Below are 27,820 nucleotides of genomic sequence, written 5' to 3'. Positions count from 1 at the left end.
ATGTTAAAGAATTATTGGATTCAAATTCAAAAGATTTCAAATGATCTTCTTGAAATTGAACAACATACATATGAAGACAACGAACAAATGGAATGTGAAGTTGAAGTTCCAAAGGAAATAACAGTCAAAGAACTGGATGGAATATTTTGCAGTTTAGAATCGCTTAAGCAGCAAGTAATGGATATGGATCCAGATGTTAATTGAAGAATGCTTGTTTGCCAAGGTCTGGAGAGTCATTTTGCTTGTTATCGTAGAATTTATGCCGATAAGAAAAAAACTAAAACTGTTCCGACTTTATAACTTCTTTTGATTAAAAAAAATTGCAGTAACTAATGTAGGTACAAATATTTCTTAAACATTTACTTTGCATTCATTTTTTATCTTTCCTAAAAGAGTACCGCATAAAACGAACTATTAGTACAGTAATCGATCAGGGACGAATTGTTCTTTTTACCATGGATTATTAGATTTGATTAACCTGATTTTGATATATGCGGTAACGTCGAGGGATTAATTAACCGCGTTAATCGAGTGATACCTGTACATTTATTCCAGTGATGTTTGAAAGACAGAAACAGTGCACAGAAACAACCAGCTTCTGTCCACTGTTTTGACTTTTGTTTGTATTCTAGCGTGTAATGGTGAATCCAAGTCTCATCCACAGTAATAAATCGACTCACAAAATGAGTTTTATTCTTGTTAAAACGCTCCAAGCACTCTTCAGAGACTTTCATGCAAGTGCGTTTTTGATCTGCTGTGAACAAGCTCTGCACCCATCTTGCACAAAGCATTTTCATTTGCAATTCTTCATGCAAAATATATCCTACATATTCTTTTGAAATGCCTATAGTCTTGGCAATTTCATGCACTTCGAATCGCCAGTCATCCAATACCATATGATGCACTAGATCAATGATTTCTGGTGTTGTTACACTTTTTGGACATCCTTCATGTGGATCATCTTCAAGGCTGGTATGGCCACGTTTAAAAATGACAGCCCATTTCTTAATTATCGAAAATGAAGGAGAATAGTGCCCATAAACATTTATGATCTTCAAATGAATTTCTTTTGGCATTAAACCTTCTTTTACAAAGAATTTTATAACCACACAATACTCAATTTTATCCACTTCAAGGGATACAGACAACACTTTTGCTTCAGCCGTCTGAAACAAACTACTTGATAGAATGAACTGCAATTTCATATGGATGCTTATGACAGATGTACCAACTTAGAAAAAAATCTCTTGCTGATAGTGTTGCCATCTATTTGGTTTCTTATTTATTTTTTATATACTCCAGAAATCCTGCTCTAGAAACCAAACATGGAACTTTTTCAAGTCACTTCAGGGCTCCAATAAGTGGGGTGGTGGTCTCACACCAGGCGATGAAATCATCTCCCACCTAAAGATAATCACAAACATCCATGTTCACAATGGGATTCAAACCTAATATCACCTGTTGGTTGTAGAATGGGTATGCTAACCACTCGGCCAACTGTAGCAGTTGTATTTGCTTAAATTAGACAGAAAATGCCTTTTGTATAATTCTTGTTTGTTTGTTTTGTATGTATGGCCAAAGCAACTAGCTGAGACCAGTGCGTTATGTCCATATATGTGTATGTTCTTCTGGTCAGTTTGCTGTGTTGTGGGACGAAAAGCCCAGGTTTCAAGGGGAAACTTTGCTGCCTCCTTATTTGCTTCTTATTCACGTAATTAACTAACTTTATATAGCTACATTTCTATATTTGTTGCAACAAAGTCCTGCAGTATGTCCAAAGCCATCACAACATTATCACCATTATGCTGCTTACTTAACAAAGAAATTTACTTACTTAAAGCTGATTAAAAATTTGCTGCTTGCTTAACTTTGTTAATTAAGCAGCAAATTGTCTACATTCTGTTTTTGCAGGATAATGTAGACATATCTGCTGGCCTGGTTGGCCAAGTGGTTAGCATACCCATTCTACAACCAACAGGTGATATTGGGTTTGAATCCCATTGTGAACATGGATGTTTGTGATTATCTTTAGGTGTGAGATGAATTTCATCGCCTGGTGTGAGAACACTACTCCACTTATTGGAGTCCTGAAGTGACTTGAAAAAGTTCAATTTCTAGTGCAGGATTTCTAGAGTATGTAAAAATAAATAAAAAACACATGAAATTGATAAACATAGAAAAAAATTCTTTAGCCCACCGACAATACAAATATACTATACTAGTACTAAATATACTATAGGAAGTTGGTTAGCAGTAGCTGTTGTTTTTGTAGAGGAAAGTGGAGAAATCATAGTGGGCAATTCAGTAGAGCAGGCATAAGGTCAAAACTGAACATCTATGGGAAAGGGAAAGAAGTGGATCTGTGTGTGAGGGAGAGAGAGAGAGGAGGATCATTAATTAACCAAATTGCCTTCTTCTGGATAGCATCAAGCATTCGTAGTGAGGATTTTGATACACCACATCAAATGTGTGAACAGTATTCAATGGTTGGGTGGATTTAGGATTTATATATCGTTAATAGCTATAAAGGTGTGATGTAGTGTCTTGAGTGAATGAGTACACAAAGTTTTTTGGCAGCTGCAGAAACTATGACCGAAATGTAGTTGTGCCACAAAAGGCTGAAAGTGTAGGTCTGACCAAGAAGGGAAATCTGAATGTTTAGAATTTATTTATTTAACATATGGGTACAAATACAAGAAATTAATGAGCAAAACAATATACAGATTGATATTCAACTGACCAACTGATGGTTCTATTTGAGAGTAAGTGCAAATTTCCAAGGACTCCAGAGACAGAGAGCATGGGGGCAGTCATCAGTAATATGATGCATAGTCTGCACAGTGCCATACATGCAAAAGGGTGATTGAAATTTCACACGTGTAGTAAGCAGGCACAGTATCCTCATCCAGCCCTAAATCTGTGTAGTTAACTCCAGAGGTGTTGAGATAGATTGAATCCTGGAGGTGTGACATTTGAAGTTATGATCGAGTACTTTGTTTAATCCAAGGTCTTTTCCACCAGTTCCTGAGGGCCATCAACTGGGTATTTCCACAAGCCAGATGGGAGATCTGGAGATAAGGTGATGAGCTTGAGATGGGGAAGTATCCTGTTGTATGTTAAGGTCGATGTTATTTCTGATGGTAGGTCTAAATCCAGCCTGTTCATTGAGTAAGATAGATTTTATTTTTGGCGAAATCCTAGAAAGGATAATCCTTTCAAAATCTTTGTAAGGAGTGCAGAGTAATGCTGTAGGACTGTAAATGTTAGGGTCATCTGTTGACTTGTTAGGTTTCAGCAAGATTATTATCTTTGATTCGTGTCAAGTTTTGGTCATTCATTATTGAGGAGAAGAAATTAGGCAGCCCGATTTTTGCTCCTAGGTGAAGATGAGATGTGAGTGGTTCTGAGAAAAATTAGGGGAGTGAACTGATGGCATCAACGGCAGAATCATATTAAAAATGAAGATATTAGAAAGGAACTTGACATTATTAGATTCAAGAATGTGTCAGCAGAGCTAATCTAGAGTGGTATGTGGCCACTTAAATAGAATGGGTGAAGAAAGGTTAGCAAAACAGGTATTTGATGCCAAGATGATAGGAAAGAGACCCAGAGGAAGACCAAGGGCTAGGTGGATTGATTCACTCAAAAGTGCTTTAGCAGCACAAAATGTTAGATATGAAAATATTAGGGTGTTCACAAGTAATAGATTGACTGATTTTGGAGGAAAATTGTTGTTAGGAGATTAATAATGATGTAAACTTAATCATGTAATACTGTCATAGCAACCTGAACACGCTGGGATACATATCAGGAAACTGATGATGAGTTCAAGGTGAGTAAGAAAATCTGGAAGGATGCCATTAACACAGGAGCTTTACTACTTTTGGTTAGTTTGAGGGCTGCATCGATTTCATCTGGAGTTACTAGATTGGAGTTTGCTGTAGATGTAGGAATGATGAGAAAACTTTTTTGTGAAGGATCTCTTTTTTGATATCTGCAGGAATTTTGGGTTTAGCTTTTTGTGCTAAGATTTTTGCAATACCATTTGGGATTACTTTTTCTTTAGTTCTATTTGGAGTGCTAATACTTCTTAGTCAAAAGAGACCAAGCTTTTCCTCTGTTCTTGTTTGTAAAGTTGAGGTTGTACATTTCCTCATGCCAGTGAGCTTTTCTGCCTTCATCCAAGGAACTTAATAGAACAAAAGCAATGTCTGGATAGTTCTATTGTTCATATTTTGCCAGAAGAATACTACTTTCAGGTGACCACCATGGTGTGTAGGTCTTTCTGAATCCTCTGGGCAGTGGCGTATTTAGGCACAGGCAGAGGAGGCTGCCGCCTCAGGCCCCGCAAGGCTAGGGGGTCCCGGCCCACACTATATATTTTTTTTTTAAGTAAAAATTTGAAAAACTAATATTCCATTTTGTTTCAATTTTGTCTTAATTCTTGGAACTACTGTCTGTACTGTTGTTCAATTGTAACTCTATAATAAAATAAATTCTATTTTCATTTTTGTTTTCCAAATCGACCACTTCAAATAAAGGCAGTATAAACGGTTAAGGAACCAATGAAATTCTTGTAACCTTCAGTATTCTTTATCATTTGTTGTGGTTCGGTTGTTGTAATTGTAATTATAAAATAATTGTTTTGAATATATATGCATATTTAATATTTTAGCCATGAAATGAACCTACTTGTCCGGGGCAGAAAAAAGAAAACGATGAAAGGAAAAAGAAAAATTATCGCTCTCTCAAAAAACTCCGTGGAGGTTTTTTTGACTTCATCTTCATCTGAATTTCAGAACAACGAAGATTTTCAACCAAAATGTGATGAACGAGACAAAAAAGAAGAAGATAGTCTAAAAAATTATCACATAATAGAAACCGCTCAACTTCTATTATTTTTTTTCTATTCAGCGAATAGAAATTCGCTGAATAGCAAACTTCTTCCTTCGCAGAATTTTCTGCGAAGGAAGAAGAAGGTGCCAAATATGACGAAACAACCGAAAGTGCTGAACTTGAATGAGATGTGCAAGATACAGAGGAAAATGCCGAAGAAGAAAAAGAACTAGGTGCTGATGCAGATCAATGTAAACAACCAGACTCAGATAATTTTCCAAAAGATATCGCTTTATGGCTGTGCAAAATATCGGAGAAAATGGTAAATTACTTTATAAATAATAAACCGTGCAATATCGGAGACATAGCATCTTTAAAAGTTGAATATAATGACAGAAATCAGACGTACTACAGAAATATTTCAAGTGTTCATTTTTACTGTGAAAAAGCAAATGGCACAAAAGAATATCGAGAATGGCTTATTTTTTCAGAAAGTAGCAAAATGATTTACTGCTATGTTTGCAAACTTTTTGCACGTTCTATTACTAAATTTAGTACAGGATACAATGATTAGAAAAATCTTAAACGCACATTGAAAGAACATAAATGCTCTAAAGAACATATTTCCTCAATGTTGATTTAAAAAAAAAGATTGTCGATAACTGGACGTATTGATTCTCATTTGATTAATCAGATTAATATTGAACAAAAATATTGGCAAGATGTTTTAAAAAGAATTGTAGCCACAGTCAAGTTGTTAGCAAGTTTGAGTTTAGGATTTCGGGTGCAGAGAGAAGATGAAAGTGTTGGTGGTGTTAACAAAAGAGAAAATTTTATAACTTGTAAAGAATATTTATCACAGTTTAAGTTTATTAAAAATCATTTAACAAGATATGATAATATCGGAAGTGGGAAGGTTAATTAGTTATCTCATACAATATGTGATGAATTTATTGCTTTAATGGGGACTGAAGTAAAGGAGAAATTAATTTTGGAAGTTAGAGAAGCTCTGTATTATTTGTTGATCGTCGATTTCACACCCGATGTGAGCCATATAGACCAGTTAACTTTTATATTGAGTTATGTAAATAGTAAAGGAGATGTGCTGGAACGGTTTTTTGGTTTTCTGCAATTAAATAACCATTATGCAAAAAATTTAGAGGAACTCGTTTTTAACAATTTAAATGCTCTATATTTAGATATAAAAAATTGTTGTGACCAAACATACGACAATACGGCAAATATAATGGTCTACAAGCAAGAATTAAGATGTTGAATGAATCAGCAATTTTCATTCCATGTTCCACTCACACACTTAACATTATTGGAAACTCTGCTGCAGAAGCTTCTTTAAAGGCTGTTCTGTTTATTATTTCGATTTCGTACAGAACGTATATAATTTTTTTCTAAATCTACGCAACGATGGAATTTACTTACAGACAGTTTTGCCGATACAAATTCCAAACATATTAAAAGAATCAGCAACACAAGATGGTCATCATGAGCTGATGCCGTATCTGCTTTGCGATTAAATTATAAACATATTAAAACTGTTCTTATTAAAATAGGTGAAAATGAACTTGAAAAACCAGATAATAGATTGCAAGCCAAAACATTGTCAAAATATTTCAATAAATACGAAATTGTAGTGTTAACAATATTATGGGATAGATTATTGCAAAGAATAAATAAATATTACAAGTCTTTTGCTTCAAGAAGTTCAAATACATTTGTTGCAATGTGCAAAACTTTTAAAATCTTTGTATAATTTTATAATGGATGTACGAAATGATTTTGAAACCATAGAACGACAAGCAAATCTATTAACTGATGAAACAAATTATGAAATAAACCAAATAAAGAAACAAAAAAGACATTTTGATGAATTAAATACAGCATCAAATAACACGAATGAGACAATTCTAACAGGTCGCAACTTATCCATCGCAGAAACTCATAATATGATTTGTGATAGATTGAGTACCGAACTTTCTACCAAAATTAATATATATTCTAATGTGTTAAGTCATTTTCAGTTATTTTTTGATCACGATATGAGTAAAGAACCCATATAAAGAATGACATAAACGATTGCATTTCTAAATTGGGAAATATATATAAGAATGATATTGAAATTAGCTATTTCAATGACGAAGTACATCATTTCTTAAAATATATAAAAGAAGAAAAAAATCACATGTCCATTTCAAATGTACAAAACAATCATTAACAGATTGCAATCAGCTTTTCCAAATGTAGAAACACTACTAAAAAATTTTTTAACAATGCCTATTTGTAATGCTTCTGCAGAAAGATCTTTTTCCATCCTTATGCATGTCAAGAATTATTTAAGAAATTCATTGGGTCAAGATCGACTATCAAATTTGTCACTGACGTTTATTGAAAATTCTGTATTACAAGAATTGGAATTTGATTTATTAATTGACAAATTTGCTGCTGCAAAAAGTAGAAATGTGCCAGTATAATTTTATGAAATACTTATGTACAAAATACAGACTGTACCTGAATGTGATTATAATATTATCGAATTGTACATATAATATGTAAAATATGTAATATACAATTAAAGTTACCTGCCTATTTTCAAAATTATATGTATACAAAACATTTTATAATTTTTGTTGTGAAGTAATTATTGTTATGTATGTATGTGTATGCATTGTGCAATTATACATAAAATATTTTTTAAAAAAATTAAAATTAATTGTTTGTAACTTAATAATTTAAAGGGTCCCGAAAATCGCAAACACCTCGGGGCCCCTTAATGCCTAAATCCGCCACTGTTTCTGGGGATGTCTTTTGCTAGATGCCATAAGGCATTTAGTGAATCATTCATAGTTATTAACTGTAAGTGGAATTATGTTAATGTCATTATATAATATCCAGACACATCATTTTTGGATATCATGGTATTATTGAAAGTTAGAAGAGGGGATATGAGCTTTTTCTTGCAAAAGATCAGACAGTTTTGGTAGCATTTGAAGTTTACGAGGTTCTCCCCCCTCCCAGATATAACTAGAGGATCAGAATTCATGACATCAATCATGGTAGACTTGAGAATTCTAGCAGTTGCATACTATAAAATTTGTCATGTGAAAAAAAAGGTGAGTAGTGTACTATCATCTGTGAGGAGAGGAGACAATCCACCATGAGTTGTAGTGAACAACCAGTGAGACGTTGGCAAAGCAGTTGCAGAGGATAGAATGGTAATTTGCTAAGTAGGCCCCTGTGCCAAATCCAATCAAATGCTTTTGAAATGCTGAAAGTAGCCACAAATTTCTCCGAATTATTACATAGCTTGAGTCCAGAGATGGGTGATGAAGGCTGTGAATTGGCTGTGGATCGAGATTGCTGGTCACTAATCAGTGACCAGTAATCCATTATGCTAGTCACTGATTAGTTGTTAGTTCTCTAGGTTGTGCAGAAAATTGGCTGTTGATGATCTCTGCAGTTCCAGAGAGAACAGAGATGAGAGCAATCGGACAATTCTATTAAGACAAAATCAGTGATAATTGCGAAACAGGTATTGAATGACTAGCATTACCCAGTATATTCGATAAGTAAAGTAAATAAGATATATTTATATAACATGAAACATGACATGAAATCAAAACACTCTTTTGATATTTTAATCACAGATGAGCAAATAAGTGAATTTTTCAAACCCAGAGAAGAGAGAAATCTGGGGTACAAGCTTTTAACATGGTAGGATATCCTCTGGATGGATGCCTTGTTTTCATTCAGGTTATTTAGGATTCTTCAGAAGACTGGGAGACATGGAGCAAGCAGTTCTTGGTAAAGTGGGAGGAACTTTGCCCTGGTCATCAGTGTAAGGATTGGATGAAAAGAGTGATGCCAGTAAGTCAGCCTTGACTTTTGCTGAGGTTGCCATGGTACCATTTGTATGTACCATGGCAACCTCAGAGTAGTGGAAATGTGGGTGGACAGAAGTTGCACCCAGTGGCCTTAGCAAGGGACCAGAATGATTTGAACAGGAGGTGAGTTTGCATCACATAGCTTTTCCAAAATCTTATTTGGACATGTCAACGGTTCTTTCACATCTGTTGCAAGCTGGAATATAGGCAGAGTGAGTAGTTGGAGTTTTGGTCTTTAGCTACTTGTGGTATGCTAAGTTTCTTTCTTTTTTGAGAACCAAGGCTTGAATGGTAACTGGGGATTTTGGGTGTGAGGGAGATGAAGACCTTCATTCCTGTGAGGATGATTTCTGTTATTTGATTTGAACAGGACCTCACTATTAGGGTGACTGCAGGAAATCAAGCTTTAGAGATAGATAGTTGAAGAGGTCATACTGGTTACCAGAGTTTGGAGAGTGATAGAGATAACAAATGAAACAACAGATTGGTTTAGCAGAGGCGCTATGAACCAAAGCAAATTAAATAGTGTTTGTGTGTGGTGGGAGGGGGGAAAGCAGATATGTAGTGTTATGCAGGCTCTGACATGAGAAGGGCTTTACTTGCACTTTTCCCGAAGCTAGCTAGAATGAACCAGGGGCTGTTTGGGGCACTTAAATTGGCTCTAAAATTTTTGGGGTCACAGCTAGGGACATGGGATGTCACTTCTGATGAATGCACAAGTGCCATCCTTGTGGAAAGAAACCATGCAATGCATAATTTGGGCAGTCGTTGTTGAGGTTACCAGTTGGGGGGGGGGTTCTGTTAGGAATAGTAATTATGGGTTAGATGACTGTAGGTGGTGACATGCACATCATGCAAAGCAAATAGCTGTTTGATATCTCCAATTCTAATATTAGCTTAGATGATGAAGGCCTTCATTCCTGTGAGGATGATTTCTGTTATTTGATTTGAACAGGACCTCACTATTAGGGTGACTGCAAGAAATCAAGCTTTAGAGATAGATAGTTGAAGAGGTCATACTGGTTACCAGAGTTTGGAGAGTGATAGAAATAACAAATGAAACAACAGATTGGTTTAGCAGAGGTGCTATGAACCCAAAGCAGATTAAATAGTGGTTGTGTGTGGTGGGAGGGGGGAAAGCAGATATGTAGTGTTATGCAGGCTCTGACACGAGAAGGGCTTTGCTTGCACTTTTCCCGAAGCTGGCTAGAATGAACCGGGGGCTGTTTGGGGCACATAAATTGGCCCTAAATTTTGGGGTCACAGCTAGGGACATGGGATGTCACTTCTGATGAATGCACAAGTGCCATCCTTGTGGAAAGAAACCATGCAATGTATAATTTGGGCAGTCGTTGTTGAAGTTACCAGTTAGGGGGGTTCTGTTAGGAATAGTAATTCTGATTTAGATGACTGTAGGTAGTGACATGCACATCATGCAAAGCAAAAGGTTGTTTGATATCTCCAATTCTAATATTAGCTTTAATGCTACTTTCTTTCATAATAAATCAATAATGATTGAATTGAACAAGTGGATCATTACATATACTTGAGGCAGTGGATATCAGTGGAGTAAACTATCATGGAAGAAATTGAAAGACGTACAGTGCATGCATGGGAGTCCGCGTGGTTAACTAAGTGGCTATGCTCTTCACAACCATATGCCTGGAAAAGGAGTATCCTGGGTTCGATTCCCATCGCTGACGGATCTTTCTCAGAGATAGCCAAGTTCTTGGGCGTGGACTGCAGGGTTTTTCTCTCCAATTTATATGGGATTTTTCATCCTGCAAGCAGACAAACTGGCCTCAATGCCTCTACAGACATAGGATACACCAGGAGGCATAGGACTAACTACCTTATCCTTGTTTACGGTTGCGGATAAATGAATAGAAAACCCTCGACACCACAAGGTAAAAGGAAGAAGAAGAAGATAATGCATGGGTATAAAGCATTTTGAAAATTACAATCAGTATTGAAAGGCTAGTTACCATTATACTTGAAAAAAAAAGTTTTAATCAATATTTTCTTCTTCTATACACTTATGACTCTGGAACATGGTTCACTAAATGTAAAGAAAATTCAAAATTAAGAACAAAATTTAGGATGGAAAGAAGTATGTTTGGTATCACAAGACTGGATCATGAATGGAATACGTGAATAAGAAATCAAACCGAAGTCTCTGACATCATAGAAAGAGCGAAATCTTCCTTTTGTCTATCAGATTAACTCTATTCTACAAATCAGATTAATTCTATTCTAAAAATCCTCTTACATGTTGACTTATTTGCAATCATAGCTTTTTTCTTTTGCTCCTGTCATACCTTGATAAGGCAGACTACTCTGTTAATCTTTTTAACTTCTTCCAGTAACTCCTTATCTTCTCAGATTCCATATTTTTTCACCTTTTAAATCAGTTTCCACCAAAATTATTCACTTTTTTATTTTCTCTTTTTTTTGAAATCTGACAACATTGCTTATTTTGCACTAGGAAAGCAAAATTTCATTATGCACTTACCAAGCACATACCCATAATCATGAAATCACTATACAGTATTGTCTCTTTACTCTCATTTTTTTGTTAATACTCTGCCTACTCCTTATTCTCACTCTTCTCTCTCTCTCTTTTCCTGCTTTGCTGAACACTTCTTCGTTCACTCTGTTTCATGCTTTTTTTCTTGTAAGAGAGACTGTTTCATCACTTTTCCCCTCCTCATTGTTCACTCTCATCTTTCATGCCATGTTTCTTCTGACTTGCATTTTTATCCTTTCATGCTTTGTTCACTCACATTTTTGTTCCTTTTTTTCCTCCACAAACATTCACCATTAGTTATCTTGCTTTTGATTCATACACTTCTGATATGCTCTCACCATTTTTACTATCTCACCATTACCTACTTTGTACTGTGTTGGATGTAGAAGTTTTCTGAGTCCTTCCCTTTTCCTTCTTCAGGTGCATAAGTTCCAGTTACTGTTATATAGTCTCTGTCTATTTTAATTCTCATTTCTATTATTCTATCACTCTAAAAGTTTTAATGGATTTATGTAGAAAGATCATTATACCAGATTTAGCTCTCTCTTCTGCTTTTATCCCACTGTATATATAGATATAATTTTCAGTTTCGTCTGTTCCTCTCTGCTTTTTTTTTTATATTCTGTAATTACTGCTATTTTTACATTTCTTTCTTCTAGTGCTTGGTCCAGTTCTATGATTTTATGGTGGATACTTCTCACATTCCAGGTCCAATAGGTGTATTTCTGCTTTTTTTTTTGTTTTCAGTAATTTTCTTCTCGAATCCTTATCCCAAGCCGGTTCGTTACTAAAAAAGTCTGTCTATTTACTATTTTCATGAGTCGTTTTAGTGGGTTAAAATTTTGACTGAGAGGGTTACTGGCCATCTGCAGTCTAGCTTGGTGATGGGGCTGCCATCTTGAGGCCTTCAAGCTTGCCTTAAGTGGTAGGAGAGATTTTTAAAGAGAAGACATAGAGATAGAGTAGAGATAGAAACGGAATGACCCATAGCCCTCGATTACTCTAATAGCATTAGGGTCGTGGGATACAAGAGTTGGGCGAGGAATGCCATATAGGAAAGGTTAAAGAGCAAGGGGGCCTACCTCAAAGAAGAGGAAGAGAGAGAATAGACCCAGCTAGGGGGACCATGGGAAAGCCACTTCCCTTGCTATCAAGATGATAGCCCCCTGTTGGTCCACAAGTCCTTATTCCACATATTCAGACCACCCTGCCATATCTGGTGGGCTCCCCTACCCACCACCCAGGGGACGCATGCTCTAGAGGTTACAGGGTCCTCCGAGATGTAATATACATCTGTTATATTATCTGTAGACTGGTACCGCCTCTTCCTCTCTTGCTTCTTTCTTTCTTCTCTTCTTGCTCCTTCCCCCAATTGCTATTAGAGTATTCGAGGGGAATCTTTCCTATTTTGCTGTGTCATTTCATCTTGTGCTAACAGGACATTATCAAACACTGTAACATGATCAGGCCATCAAAAAGTGTTCATACCGCATCGTACGTCGCACGGGTTACCAAGGGACGCGTTCGGGGTTTTAAGCAGAGGGACCCGTTCGAAAAATATGTTACAGTCTCCCTTAGACACCACTCCTCAGCATTCTGCTATCAATAGGCTCGCTACCCGTTTGGGGAGGTGTTTAGGGGAAGCACAAAGAAATGGTTCTGCAAAAGGACAGAAATGGCAATGGCAAGAGACTATGGCTTTAGGCAACTGGAACATCTTCTCTCTGACAGGTAAGGAGTTGAAACTGGTCGAGGAAGCCAAGCTCTACTGGCTAGACTTAGTCAGGCTTTCTTCGACCAAGAGGAGAGGCTCTGGAACTGTCGACCTGGATAAGGGGTGGAAGCTCTACTACTCTGGTGTGAGCCCAACAATGTCTGCTCAGGCAGGTGTGGGGATACTCACAAGCCCCCAGCTGTCAGACTGTATTGCTGAGTGGATCCCATTGGGGGTACAGGTATGTGTGTTAAGGCTTCAGATGAAAAACCATGATCTGGCTGTGGTGCAATCCTATGCACCTAATCTGGAGTCAGAATACTCTGCCTTCCTAGAGGAAGTGGATACAGCTTTTGACAGGGTGATAGACATGGAATCAGTCCTGCTAATGGGTGACTTCAATGCACATGTTGGAACAGATGACCAGACATGGAGGGGTGTGGTTGAGAGGAACGGCACCCCTGACCTTAACACGAATGGGTTGAAATTATTGGACTTCTGCTGTACTAACAGCTTGTCCATAATGAATACCTTCTTCCAGCACCGAGAAATCCATAAGTATACCTGGTACAGGGATACACTAGAACAAAGGTCTCTGATTGACTTCTTTATAGTCTCAGCAGACCTATTTTCCTCAGTGTTGGACGTTCGTGTGACAAGAGGGGCAGAACTGTCAACTGACCACCACCTTGTTGTGTGCACTTTACGGCTTCAGAAACCAAATGCTACCATCAATGCTGGTAGGCCTAAGCAGCTATACTGCGTGAAATGGGAGGCATTGGAAAATGAGGCTGTGAGGAAGAATTTTGCAGACGACATTTCCTCCAGGTTCAAAGAGATTCCCAAGCATACTGCAGATGTTGAGGAGGAGTGTAAGATGTTCAGAATAGCTGTCACTGCCTCTGCACTCTCATGCTGTGGCAGAAAGCGGCTTGGCATGGCAACGGGCAGTGAGAAAAGGACACCTTGGTGGAACCAAGAAGTCCAAAAAACTGTCCGGGCAAAAAGGAGTCCTACCTAATATAGCTTAGGGTCAGGTCACCTGAGATGCGTTTGCAGTATGCTGAGGCAGTAAAGACAGCAAAGCAGAACGCTTGGGAATCCTGTGGAGAAAGATTAGACTCATCCTATGCAAATGCAAGCAAAGTATTCTGGCAGACCATCTGCCGCCTTTGAGGGAGGAAATCGTACACAGCAAGGGCAATTAAGGCCTCTGATGGTGCACTTTTAACAACCGAGAAGGATATCCTCCACAGATGGAGGGGAATACTTTGAGAGCCTTCTTAACTCGGGTGGCCCAGCAGTTGTAAACATCCAAGAGGTGCAGATCAGGGCAATGACTAGTCTCACAGCAGAAGAGGTCCATTTAGCAATAAAATCGCTGAAATCGGGTAAGGCTACTTGCAATGATGAAATTCGGCCCGAAATGTTAGTCTTAAATCGAGACGGTGTTCTCTGGCTGACTCGAGTGTGTCAGGCTGCTTGGATATTTAGGCGAGCACCAAAGCAATGGCAGACAGTCATAATAATACCAGTCTTCAAGAAGGGAAATCAGAAGGATTGCAGTAACTATCATGGTGTCTCTCTGCTCAGCCTGCCTGGGAAAGTGCTTGGAAAGACAGCGCAGGAGCATAGTTGAGTCAAAGTTCCAGGAAGAACAATGTGGCTTTCCTCCTGATAGAAGCACAACTGACCAAATCTTCACTTTAAGCAAGTCTTTGAGAAATCTTGGGAATATGCCAAGAATGTCTACACGTGTTTTGTGGACTTGGAGAAGGCATATGACCGGGTTCCACAGGATAAGCTTTGGTAAGTAGTACAGGAGTATGGAGTGGATGGCCAACTATTAGCTGCCATCAAGTCCCTGTATGAATGTCCAGAGTTTTGTGTCAGGGTAAACAGCACAAAGTCTGAATGTTTCACAGTCTCCATTGGCCTCTGCCAAGGGTGTGTTCTGTCACCCCTACTTTTCATAATATTTATGGACTGGATTGATAGGCACAGCCAAGGCAGTGAGTGTGTCAGAATTGGAAGATGGATGTAGTATTGGACATCTGCTTTTTTGCAGATGACCTAGTTCTGCTTATCTCGTCCACAGATGACTTCCAGCGGACCCTGGATAGGTTTGTAGCTGTTTGTGCAGACGCCAGAATGAAGATCAGTGGGGCCGAAACTGAAACATTTGTGATCTCAAGACAACCATCCCAGTGCACTCTACATGTAAGTGGAGTCTCAATGAAGCAGGTGGAGAAGTTTAAATACCTTGGGTCCATATTCACGAATGATGGAAAATGGGACGTAGAGCTAGATACTCGAATTGGCTTAGCAATCTCATATTTGCAGGAACTTGGCCGTTCGGAAGTATTGAAGCGGGAGTTAAGCCAGAAGGCAAAGCTGGCTGTCTTCAATACAGTCTATGTCCCCATCCTCACCTATGGTCATGAGAGTTGGGTAATGACCGAAAGAATGCAGACACGAATCCAAGTGGCTGAAATGAGGTTCCTTCGAGGGGTTGTGGGGCTGACAAGACTCGATAGAGTCAGAAGCTCTGCAATTCGGGAAACCCTCAATACTCAACCGCTGCTTCTCCGTGTTGAGAGATCACAGTTATGTTGGTACGGACACCTGGTCAGAATGCCACAAGAGAGGCTCCCTCAGCAGGCCCTCTTTGCCAAGCCAGAGGGTGGAAGGCCAAGGACTCGTTGGATAGATTATATCCAAAACCTTGGGTGGACACGTTTGGGAATCCCACCAGAACACCTGACCTTTGTGGCAGAGGATCGTGACCATTGGAAGTTCCTCTTGCAGCTGTTGCCCCCACAACCCAATTAGGAAAGGTGGACCTTGAAAATGTATGTATATGTATGTATGAGAGCCAGACTCACTTTCCACAATGCACTCATTCACATGATCCAGTCTGGATTGTCTTTCCAAGATAATTTTTATATATACAGAGGCTGTTCAATAAGTTATGACTATATTTATACAGAAAACAGATTACCTTTAATCGTCATCATTTACATGGTCTTTTTTGAAGTAACTACCGTGAGACGCAATGCATTTGTCCCAATGTTGCGTACACTTCTTAAACGCATGTGAAAGTCCGTTTTTTGAGAGTTCTTTCAAAACCGCCTCCGCAGCTTTTACACATGCTTTGTTGCTTTCGAAATGGCGGCCTCTTAATGGTTTCTTGAGCTGAGGAAACAGCCAGAAATCGCACAGTGCGAGATCAGGACTGTATGGAGGGTGTGGTAGGATATTTATGTTGTTCTTCTGCAAAATGTCCACTATACCACCAGCAATATGTGGCCTTGCATTATCATGGTGGCCATTCTTCAGCAATGGATGCTTATTTTTGACGTGCTGTCCGTACCATTGTCCGTAAAACATCCGCATAGTATGAGCCATTTACTGTATTCCCGGGTTCTACAGCAAGCTGGTAAACAATGCCTTCGTAGTCAAAAAACGTTATGGTCATAACTTGACCAGCCGATTTTACAGTTTTTGCTTTCTTGGGGGTAGGCGAAGACGGATGCTTCCATTCACTGCTTTGTTGTTTCATTCTAGGGTCATAGTGATACAACCAAGCTTCATCTGCTGTAATGATGCGTTTTAAGAAGTTGTCGCTTTCTTGTTCCAGTCTTTCTTTCCCTTCTGTGCACAAATCCACTTGATGCTGCATTTGCTCTGGTGTCAAGAGTTTGGGAATTCATCAGGCGCAAACACGTTTCAGTCCCAAATGTTCAGCCATGATTGAGTGAACACTTCCCACAGAAATATTCAGGACAACATGCAGCTGGCATACTGTAATTCTACAATCCTCCTTGATGATAATCGCTGCTGTGTTGATCATTATCTCTGTGATGGACGTTGAAGGTCTTCCCTCACGTTCAAGATCTTCCGCATTTTGCCTTCCTTCCTTAAAAGTTTTATGCCAGCGAAAAACACTTGCCCTCAACATTGCTTCATCGTGGAAAGCTTCGCATATCATGTTAAAAGTGTCCAATGTCGATTTTTGCAAACGCACACAAAATTTAATTGCATAATGCTGTTCTAAGGACGCCTCCATTTCGGCGACTGGTCGCGGATTGTAGGCGTGCCGAAACAAGCTTGCGTTTAGTCACATGACACTCTGGCACATCGGCCCGTATATGCCATCTATCAACCTCTTTTGTTAATACAGACAGCAACATTTCTTTATTCCACAGAAATTAATATTGTGATGAGTGGTTTCGTAACAGAAAAAATTAGTCTTATTACTTATTGAACAGTCCTCGTGTATATAATATATATGTTATAATATATATAACAGCATCAAACAGAATGTGCATTATGTAAAATATTCATGCATGTTGTGAACTGTGTGACTAAGCTTAGGACAATACTATATTACAATTGCATACCTAATGGTTTTCGAAGAATAAGATATATAGGATATATTGCACCATTTAAATAGATTGTGCTGATTTTAATTTTTGCGTTTATTAATGAAATTATATTGTAAGAAAAGTACAATTATTTTTTTAAAAAAGAGAATAAATTGCCTTATACATAATGCACACGTACTATATATACATGTTAGGTTAATATTGAACATAATGTGAATTTATTGATTTGAGTAATATTTATTGGAAATGATAATTGCAATTTTATTTAAAGCATATGAAAAACCTACATATTTTCTTGCACACTTCAAGTGCATATTTATCATTTTCAAGTAAAGTGCTGTAACTAAAACGTGCAATGTTTTAGTTACAGTGGCTGCACATTTTTCTCGCTTCATGACTGAAACTAAAACTGGAAGTGTGTTGCATAGTGGAGCATGCATGGAGTGAAAAGAGTCCTATAATATTGCTGTGAGAGAAATAATTTTGAAATAATTATTTTGCTTTTGAGTTTGAAGATTTTTTCGAAATCAAAAGTAGATATTTATGAAGTCTTTTATATAGAAAGAAAAAGTTAACAATTGTTTTGTTATGACAATGATGACAGAACAACTGTTGGGAGGGGGTAAGTTACAGCAGGTTGAGTTTTTAATTACTAGAAAATAATGAACAGTCTCATATAGAAAGAAAAGTTCTAAACCTTAAAGGAAATAAAAAGAGAGAAGAAAGAGAAGATGATTGGCTTATGTTATGACTTTTAGAAAAATCTGCAACTAAAATTTCAACTGTTCCAGCGATTCTTTAAAAGAGAATGCTGTAGTGTTCTCATTAAGGATTTTGGATCCAGAAGTTTTATTTTGAAATCTGGAATAACTTGACAATGGTTTACTCACCTGTGGCAGGAGGATTTCTGGAGTCCTGGTTATACGAATTTTAATTTGCCACTGAGAATCAATGGTAAATACTTCTAAAGTATTGAACAGGTATTTATTACTGATTCTTAGTGGCAAATTCCCTTGCAAATATTGCAAAGTTTTGCCATAGAGAATCTGGGAAAAAGAAAGAAGCCTCCCAATCAGAATTGTTTCTTTCAATCATTATGAATTCATTATGCACCTTGAAATTTGCAACTTATATCGATGTTTTGAAATTCATTCTTATGAAAACTAGTTAGTGTTCCAGAGTGGCATTAATTCTGCCTTAAAATACTATTTCATTTTAGACTATGAGTGGTCCAAAAAATTGCAAGAAAAATTGGAATGTGTTTTCAAAATTCATCAGCTAAGACCTTATCAGCTGCCTGCCATGAATGCTGTATTTTTAGGTCAAGACTGCATTCTGATAATGCCAACAGGAGGAGGGAAAAGTCTTTGTTTTCAACTTCCTGCATTGCTGTTACCAGGTATTTCATGTTAATCTAATATATATATATATATATATCTATATGTATGTAGAAAGTTTTTTACCTTGGGTATACTATACGTTAAAATAACCAAGAAATTTTATAAATTTGGTTTTAATCCTATTTTCCCAAGTAAGTAAACAAGCAAGTATGCTAAGTTTGCGCCTGAAGTATTTTCAGGTCTTCATTTTGACCAGTTCAGGTAAATATAAGTTCTGCATTACTTCAACCTGGTATCACCACCTCAGGGTCTGGCTCCCACTGAAGAGACCTCAGTAAAGGTCGAAACCAGTCTGAGTAATGACTTCCCTTAATGCATAGCATCATACATGTCTGCAAGGAGATGCGCTTTGCATTATGGGAGATACTAAGGCAAGTGATCAGAGCTTAATCCACCTTTACCACGAGTTGCCTGAGACCTCAAAATACTTCAGGCGCAAACTTTGCTTACTTGGGAAAATAGGATTAAAACCTATTTTTAAAGTATATAAAATTTCTTGGTTACTTTAACATATATATGCACACATATATATGTTAAAGTAACATATATATGTGTGCATACGCAGGTATACTCTCCACCTTATGACCATCTGAAGTTATAACCAAAATTTCAGTTTTATTTGCATCTGTAATGATATTTTTAAAAATTTTGTTGTGACATTTGACCAAAAATGTGAGTAATCCCGAGTTCTTTTAAATGGAAAAGTAATAGCATTTTGGATAGTGCTAAAATGAAAAGAAATGCATTTGATTTGAGACATTTTGATCCGGTCAAATGATGACTCTAGCAAGCAGTTTTATCCTGTCAACATGAACAGATAATACCATAATAAAGGACAGTGGGCTTATCATAAATTATGATGTTCTTTGGGTGTCTTTCCCCAACTCATTTCCTCTTCTAATTAAAAGTGACAAATTTAATTTCACTGAAATTAAATTAAAATTAAATGAAACTTTCACTTGGTTATTATATTTCTTGTACTACTTTTTTTTTTTGCTTGTTCACCTCTAATGTTTTTTCTGTGATGTGCATATTTAACAATATCCGGGTATCTACCTGGATATTGAACAAACAAGTATGGGCTGACAATTTGGGATTTAGCTGACCAAATTGTATTCCTATTGGCTTAAACCAAAATACAAAATGATGGTACAACATGACAAAATTTCATGCCGGCCCGGGCATCGCCCGGTTAAACAAGGCCCTCATTGTTTTTGCCAGGGAACCAGGGCGAACAGCGAAAAGTTAGCTACTGGAACAAATCTGAAAGCACACGCCAACTCAATATCACCAGAGTTAAAGATCGGTACTATCAACATAAGAATAGCAAATTTAGATATGAAATCAGTTCATGGAATCAGCCTCAGCTCTAAAAAAACTTTCCAAACCCTCAACAAATTTGGGTGCATGAGGCTGCCCCAAATTTGGGAAGCTTGTATCTTGAGAACTTCAACCGAACAGCCAAGACAACCCAATATAGCCTGCTAGGAGGCACCTTTAGGATTCTAGGAACAACAGTAGTTTTCTCTCTTCTGCTACATTTGCTTTTAGTAATGCCTGTGTGCACGTGTCATTGTTGTATGTTCCCATGAAGATAGCAATGTGACATTGCCGAAATATAGGAGGTATTTATTAAAGTTTCTTTTAATTAGTATTCCAGTATACATTGTAAATTCCTCAAGTAATTTAATAGTCATGTATTACCAACATATAAGCCTATCTACAAGAATTATGAATAGTATGATAGCTAGGATATGTATGAAGAGAAGCCTTGAGTGCATGGATGCATGGGATAAATTTAAAGCTTAGAAAGCTATATGTTAGAGATGGTCTGCATTCAAGTGAGGGTGGTAGCATGAAACTGGATAAAAATTAGATGGTGGCACTATGAGTTTAAGCTACCAAGATTGGTGCAGGTTAAATAATGAGGGAATGCAAGATAAGGATGCATACAGGCAGGGATGACTTCAATAGGAGCAACAAAGTCAAATGATGGGATGAAGAATTGTGGGGGGGAAAGCAGACCAGGGAGAAAGCTACTGTGCTTATACACTGTTGCAAGAGGTATTGTGCATTAAGATGCAGAGTTTGTGGCCTTGATAAAAAATTAGTTGGTCTGCAAATCATTGGTGTCAGTGAGTGTGGTTAACAAAGGTTGATATACTCACAGGAATAGAAATTATAGTTATAGCCACATGGAGGGGAGACAACTTGTCTGATAATGTCAGAAGAGATCATCAGTCAAGACAAGTTTGGGGAGGAAAGCAGACCAGGGAGAAAGCTACTGTGTTTATATACCATTGCAAGAGGTTTTGTGCATTAAGATGCAGAGTTTGTGGCCTTGATAAAAAATTAGTTAGTCTACAAATCGTTGGTGTCAGTAAGTGTGGTTAACAAAGGTTGATATACTCACAGGAATAGAAATTATAGTTATAGCCACATGCAGGGGAGACAACTTGTCTGATGATGTCAGTAGAGATCATCAGAAGAGTTATGTTGAAATGGATGAGACTGGTAAGTGACAGAAAGGTGATAAAGAGTGACTAACTATATAGAAGCATTGATTGGCAGCAGGAAATAATGTGTGGGTAAGGAGATTGATTTATTGACTACTCAGAGATGCTGCCTTACACAGTATGTAGTTAAAGTGACACATGTTGGATTTAATAATATCATTTTACACAGATGCAAACTTCACAGAACAAAAGAGATCCCTTCAGTTGCTGAGGAGGAAACTGGTAAATTAAGGAAACAGATGCTTAAGGGTCAAAGCTGTATAACTGAGAGGAGACCTCCACATAGCCTTTAAAGGAATGCGGAGAACCGACCAGGGCTTCTGACCTAATGTCCAATCCTCACCTTCTCATGGTGCACCCTGTTGGGTATCTACTTGGATACTGAACGAACGAGGATGGGCTGGCAATTTGGGATTTAGCCGACCAAATTGCATTCTTATTGGTTAAACCAAAATAAAAAAATGATGGTACGACATGACAAAATTTCATGCCGGCTGGGGCGTCGCCCGATTAAACAAGGCCCCCGTTGTTTTCGCCAGGGAACCAGGGCGAACAGCGAAAAGTCAGCTACTGGAACAAATCTGAAAACAAACCCTAACTCAACATCACCAGAGTTAAAGATCGGTACTATCAACATAAGAAGACTGAATGGGAAAGAAATGGAGCTAGCTGAAGAATTAGATAAGTACCAGATCGACATAATAGGGGTGACTGAAACAAAAAAGACCAAAACTGGTGAGATCTTTCTGAGCAATAAATACAAAATGTTATATTCAGGAAATGACAAACAAGGAAAAGAAGAAGTAGCCATAGTATTCAACACAAAATACGAGGCTAATCTTCTTGAATGGCAGGGAGTCTCAATTAGTAACGGACTGCAATTCACACAGAAGGTTCTACTAAGGTAGAAGTGGAGGAATATTTTGAGGCTCTAGAGAAACAACTGACAGCGAAAAAGGGAAAATTGGTCCTTGTTGGGGATCTCAATAGCAGAGTAGGAAATGATTGTCAGACATTCAAAAATATTTTGGGAAAATTTGAAGAAAAGAGCAAAGCTAATAATAATGGCAAATACCTGTTGGATTTCTGCTCAGGACATTGACTGGTTATTACTAACACCATGTTCCAACATAAAAATGTACACAAATTTACATGGAGAGAAGAGGCAAGGAATAAGACAATTCTCATTGACTATGTTATTGTTGATAGTGATGTTTTCTCCACGGTGCAGGAAGTGAAGTGATCACTATTTAGTCTTGAGTAGGATAAAATTGAATTATATGAAAAGAATTACGTGTAAGAAAGTTTTAAAGAGAATAAAAGTTGAGCAGATCTCAGATGTGAATTGAAGAAAAAATGAAAGGGTTTGAGAACAGGAACCAAACCTTGGATTCAGGCAAGCTTTGAAGAAAACCTTGATTGATTCAGCCAGAGAGGCATATGGTGAGGTTGTCTGCAAGGATAGAAAAATCAGAACTCCATGGTGGACAGAGGAAGTTAAAGAGGCAGTGAAGGAAAACAAGAAAGCATCAAAAGTTCCTGGCAAATAAATCAGCTTGTGCTCCTAGAGAATACAGAGACAAATGTAAGAAAGCTAAATACTGTTTAAAACTAGCTAAGCAAAAGTCATGAGAGGACTTTGGTAAGAACATGGAAAATAAATATCAAGAAGGTGGTAAGATATTCTGGAAGGTTGTTGAAGAAGCTTAGAAATGTAGGAAAGAGTGCTGTAAAAGGAGTTAGAGATGATAAAGGTGACATGAAAATGGAAGAAAAAGATATTCTTGATCTAGGGAGTAATTGTGGATGTTGGGGATGGTGATGGCATTTCTTAAATCCTTCTGAAGAGATGGCAAGGGAATTTTGGAGGAACTGATTATTTTAATTCTGTAATCATAGCCATTGGACAGGAAGGTGTGTATGTGGTTAAGTTTGGTTGAAAGGGAGGTTTCACTGAAACAAAGATTGTGGGCTCTACTGGTTAGAGTTTTAATAAATCCATATTGTGGGAGAGTTTGAATGTATCTGTTTGTGTGAATGGATTTTCTATATACAGTAAAGGAAAGATTACCTATTGTGACTGATATTAAGGATATAAGGTAAGGTTGTGAAAGTGTTATGGAGAATGCAGCAGACACAGCGAATAATAGTAGTGAATATTAATAATAATGACATTGTGGGATAAAAATGGGAATAGAATGATTGATATAGAAGACATAGTGGAGTTGTTTAATAAACACTTTATTGGAGTATTCTTCAACCTGGAGAAGTAAGTTTTAATGCTAAAGGGGATAGGGTGGTTTAGAGGTGCAAGAGGAGAGTGTGTTCCAAATACTGAGTACCCTGGATGTCAGTAAAGCTGTGGGACTGGATAGTATTTCACCACTGGTTTTGACAGAACATGCTAAAGAACTCAGCTCCATTGACCTGGCTTTTCAGTGAAAGTCTGGCTGCAGGAAAGGTACCCATGGAATGGAAGAAAGGTAAGATAGTGGTGTTGCATAAGGGCCGTAGCAGACAGAATGTGTCTAACTATAGGCCAGTTTGTGTTTCATCAGTAGGTGTTAAGATCTTGGAGAAATTAGTGAGAGACCATATATAGCATTTGGCAGATGAGGGTAATGATATCTGTAAGAGTCAACATGGATTTGTTAAGGGGCACTCTTGCTTTAGTAATATGATTTCCTTTTATAATAAAGTGACAAGAGCAGTTGATGAGGGAAAGGCATATACTGCCATTTTTTTTTTTATTTTTATTTTATTTTGCAAAGCCATTTGACAGGGTGCCACATGATATGCTGATATTTAAGTTGCAGCAGATGGTTTTAGATGTCCGGTTAGTCAACTGGATTCAGGATTGGTTGTCTGATAGGTATCAGAGAGTTGTGTATGGTGGGGCAGTATCAAGGAGGCAGAAGGTTACAAGTGGGGGCCAACAGGGCTCAGTACTGGGTCCTGTATTGTTTAATCTTTATATCAATGACATTGTTAATGGATTGCAGGCAGATATTCAGTTGTTTGCAAATGATGTGAAGCTGGGAAGGGTTATTAGTAATAGTGCAGATGCAGCAGCCCTGCAAGAAAATTTGAATGAACTAGGCAGATGGGCAAATGAACAGGGATATCGGTTTAATGCTGCAAAATGTAAAGTCTTGAAGTTTGGGATACATCCATGTGAGGCTGTATACTTCATTCGAGGAGCTGTACTGAAGAAGGTAGGGGGACAACAGATCTTATGTGGCATAAGGAACAACATGAAATGAATGTCATTAGTTCATAGGATTGTTTGAGTGAGGCAGTATTAGAGTACATATCCATGGTCAGGAAGATAAACGAAGTACGGATTAAGTGGATGAGTATGATGAGGCAAATGAACAGGGATATCGGTTTAATGCAGCAAAATGTAAAGTCTTGAAGTTTGGGATACATCCATGTGAGGCTGTATACTTCATTCGAGGAGCTGTACTGAAGAAGGTAGGGGGACAACAGATCTTATGTGGCATAAGGAACAACATGAAATGAATGTCATTAGTTCATAGGATTGTTTGAGTGAGGCAGTATTAGAGTACATATCCATGGTCAGGAAGATAAACGAAGTACGGATTAAGTGGATGAGTATGATGAGGCAAATGAACAGGGATATCGGTTTAATGCAGCAAAATGTAAAGTCTTGAAGTTTGGGATACATCCATGTGAGGCTGTATACTTCATTCGAGGAGCTGTACTGAAGAAGGTAGGGGGACAACAGATCTTATGTGGCATAAGGAACAACATGAAATGAATGTCATTAGTTCATAGGATTGTTCATTTGAGTGAGGCAGTATTAGAGTACATATCCATGGTCAGGAAGATAAACGAAGTACGGATTAAGTGGATGAGTAGCAATATAAAGCAGGAGCTGCAAAAAAAAAAAAAAAAAGAGGAAAAAAAAAAAGCATTGTGGAAAGAATATAAACAAAAAGGTGATCAGCTTTGTTACGAGCAATATAAGGCACAAGCAAGAAGGGTAACAAATATGTTAAGAAAGGCTAAATCAGAATTGGCTAAGCAAAATAAATCCAAAAGAGTTTTCGTTGCATGGCACATAAGAGAAAGAATGATTATTTAAAGATAATTTTACTCAGTACTGATAGTAGGAAAGTTATAGAAGCAGAAGAAATACATTAGTTACTAAGTAATCACTTTGCAAGGTATATCGTCCAGGTAGTGACTTTGTAGTTCCTGATGGATAGACACTGATGTGAAAATTGAGGTAGATGAACTGGAGGTTACTCATTTTATTGAAAGTATCACTGTGAATACAGCAGTAGGCCTGGATGGTATGTCAGCTTGTATGCTACGAGAACGTGCAAGTGAACTGGTAGTGCCTTTTGACGAAGTTGTTTAATCTATCTCAGCTCTGGCAAGGTTACGAGGGAGTGAAAAGAGGGTATGATAGTTCCATTACATATAGGTAGCTCCAAGACAGAAGTAGCAAATTACAGACCAGTATCTCTGGAGTGGTTGTTAAAGTATTAGGAAAGTTGGTTAAAAGTAAAATTCAGGAATGGGTGAATAGTAATACGATACTCTATAGTAACAGCATGACTTTGTAAAAGAGAGGTTCTGCCTCAGTAATTTATTCGTATTTTATAAAAAGGCAACAGCAAAATTGGATAAAGGAAATGGCTACACTAAGATACTGTTGGACTTTGCAGGGACATTTGACAGAATATGGCATGGAAAATTATTACATAAGTTGGAGCAAATGGGAATGATATGAGGTTGGTGGCATGGTTGGGGGGGGGGGGTGTGGATGGTAGATAGGTATCAGAGGGTGATATGGGTGGAGTGGAATCAAAGCAAATGACAATGACTTGTGGAGTGCTCCAGGCCTACATACTAGGGCCACTATTTAATTTGTACATAGGCTGTTCAATTAAGTTATAAGACTACATTTATACAGAAAACAGATTACCTTTAATTGTCATCATTTACATGGTCTTTTTCGAAGTAACTACCGTGACACGCGATGCATTTGTCCCAATGTTGCGTCCACTTCTTAAACACATGTGAAAGTCCATTTTTTGAGAGTTCTTTCAAAACCGCCTCTGCAGCTTTTACACATGCTTTGTTGCTTTCGAAATGGCGGCCTCTTAGTGGTTTCTTGAGCTGAGGAAACAGCCAGAAATCGCACGGTGCAAGATCAGAACTGTATGGAGGGTGTGGTAGGATATCTATGTTGTTCTTCTGCAAAACGTCCACTACACAACCAACAATATGTGGCCTTGCATTATCATGGTGCAATAAGAAGCCATTCTTCAGCAATGGATGCTTCCTTTTGATGTACCATTGTCCGTAAAACATCCGCATAGTATGAGCCGTTTACAGTATTCCTCGGTTCTACAGCGTGTTGGTAAACAATGCCTTCGTAGTCAAAAAACATTATGGTCATAACTTTACAAGCCGATTTTACAGTTTTTGCTTTCTTGGGGGTAGGTGAAGACGGATGCTTCCATTCACTGCTTTGTTGTTTCATTCTAGGGTCATAGTGATACAACCAAGCTTCATCTGCTGTAATGATGTGTTTTAAGAAGTTGTCGCCTTCTTGTTCCAGTCTTTCTTTCCATTCTGTGCACACATCCACTCGATGCTGCATTTGCTCTGGTGTCAAGAGTTTGGGAATCCATCGTGTGCAAACACGTTTCAGTCCCATGCAGCTGGCATACTGTAATTCTGCGATCCTCCTTGATGATAATCGCTGCTGTGTTGATCATTGTCTCTGTGTTGGACATTGAAGGTCTTCCCTCACGTTCAAGATCTTCCACATTTTGCCTTCCTTCCTTAAAAGTTTTATGCCAGCGAAAAACACTTGCCCTCGACATTGCTTCATCATGGGAAGCTTCGTGTATCATGTTAAAAGTGTCAGTTGCCGATTTTTGCAAACGCACACAAAATTTAATCGCATAACACTGTTCCAAGGACGCTTCCATTTCGACGACTGGTCACGGCTTGTAAGCGCGCTGAAACAAGCTTGCATTTAGTCACGTGACACTCTAGTACATCAGCCCGTATGCGTCATCTATCAACCTCTTTTGTTAATACAGACAGCAATATTTCTTTATTCCACAGAAATTAATATTGTGATGAGTGTTTTCGCAATAGCAAAATTAGACTTATTACTTATTGAACAGCCCTTGTACATTAATGATATAGCAGAAGATGTGAGGAGAGATATTCAGTTGTTTGCTGATAATGCAAAACTGAAGCGGGTATTAGTTGATAAAGGTTATTAGATATTTTGCAGGTGATTAAATAAATTAGCAGTGTTTGCAAAGGAGAATGGTTGTCAAGTTAATATTGTAAAATGTAATATAATGCACTTTGAGATTATTACACATTTCGTATCATATTGATGGAACTAAATTACAGAAAATTGATGAGACTAGGATCTGTGGGTCATGGTGAATAGAGAAATCATAACTTTATAAAGAAGGATAATAACATTCAAATAATGATAGGAAAGTTATCATCCCTCATTATGATTTGACTACATGTTAACTA

The 27,820-nt window shown here is 37.8% G+C and overlaps 1 protein-coding gene across 6 annotated transcripts in view; it reads left to right on the top strand.

Moving 5' to 3' along the window:
* Nucleotides 1–27,820, top strand: part of LOC150105935 (ATP-dependent DNA helicase Q1-like) — a 180,693-nt gene that overhangs the window by 27,073 nt on the left and 125,800 nt on the right. For all 6 annotated transcript variants that reach the window (XM_090393701.1, XM_090393703.1, XM_090393698.1 and 3 more), the window contains exon 5: nucleotides 18,581–18,760. In XM_090393701.1, coding sequence (XP_090249827.1) covers nucleotides 18,581–18,760 — 180 coding nt within the window. The remainder of the gene's footprint in view (nucleotides 1–18,580; nucleotides 18,761–27,820) is intronic.

This window comes from Typopeltis vanoorti, chromosome 6 (genome assembly GCF_054136105.1).
Source record: "Typopeltis vanoorti isolate ZY-2024b chromosome 6, IOZ_Tvanoo_1.0, whole genome shotgun sequence".
In the NCBI taxonomy this organism is placed as follows: Eukaryota; Metazoa; Arthropoda; class Arachnida; order Uropygi; family Thelyphonidae; genus Typopeltis; species Typopeltis vanoorti.
Note: the sequence above shows the minus strand (reverse complement) of the source record. Positions and strands in the feature narration are given on the sequence as shown.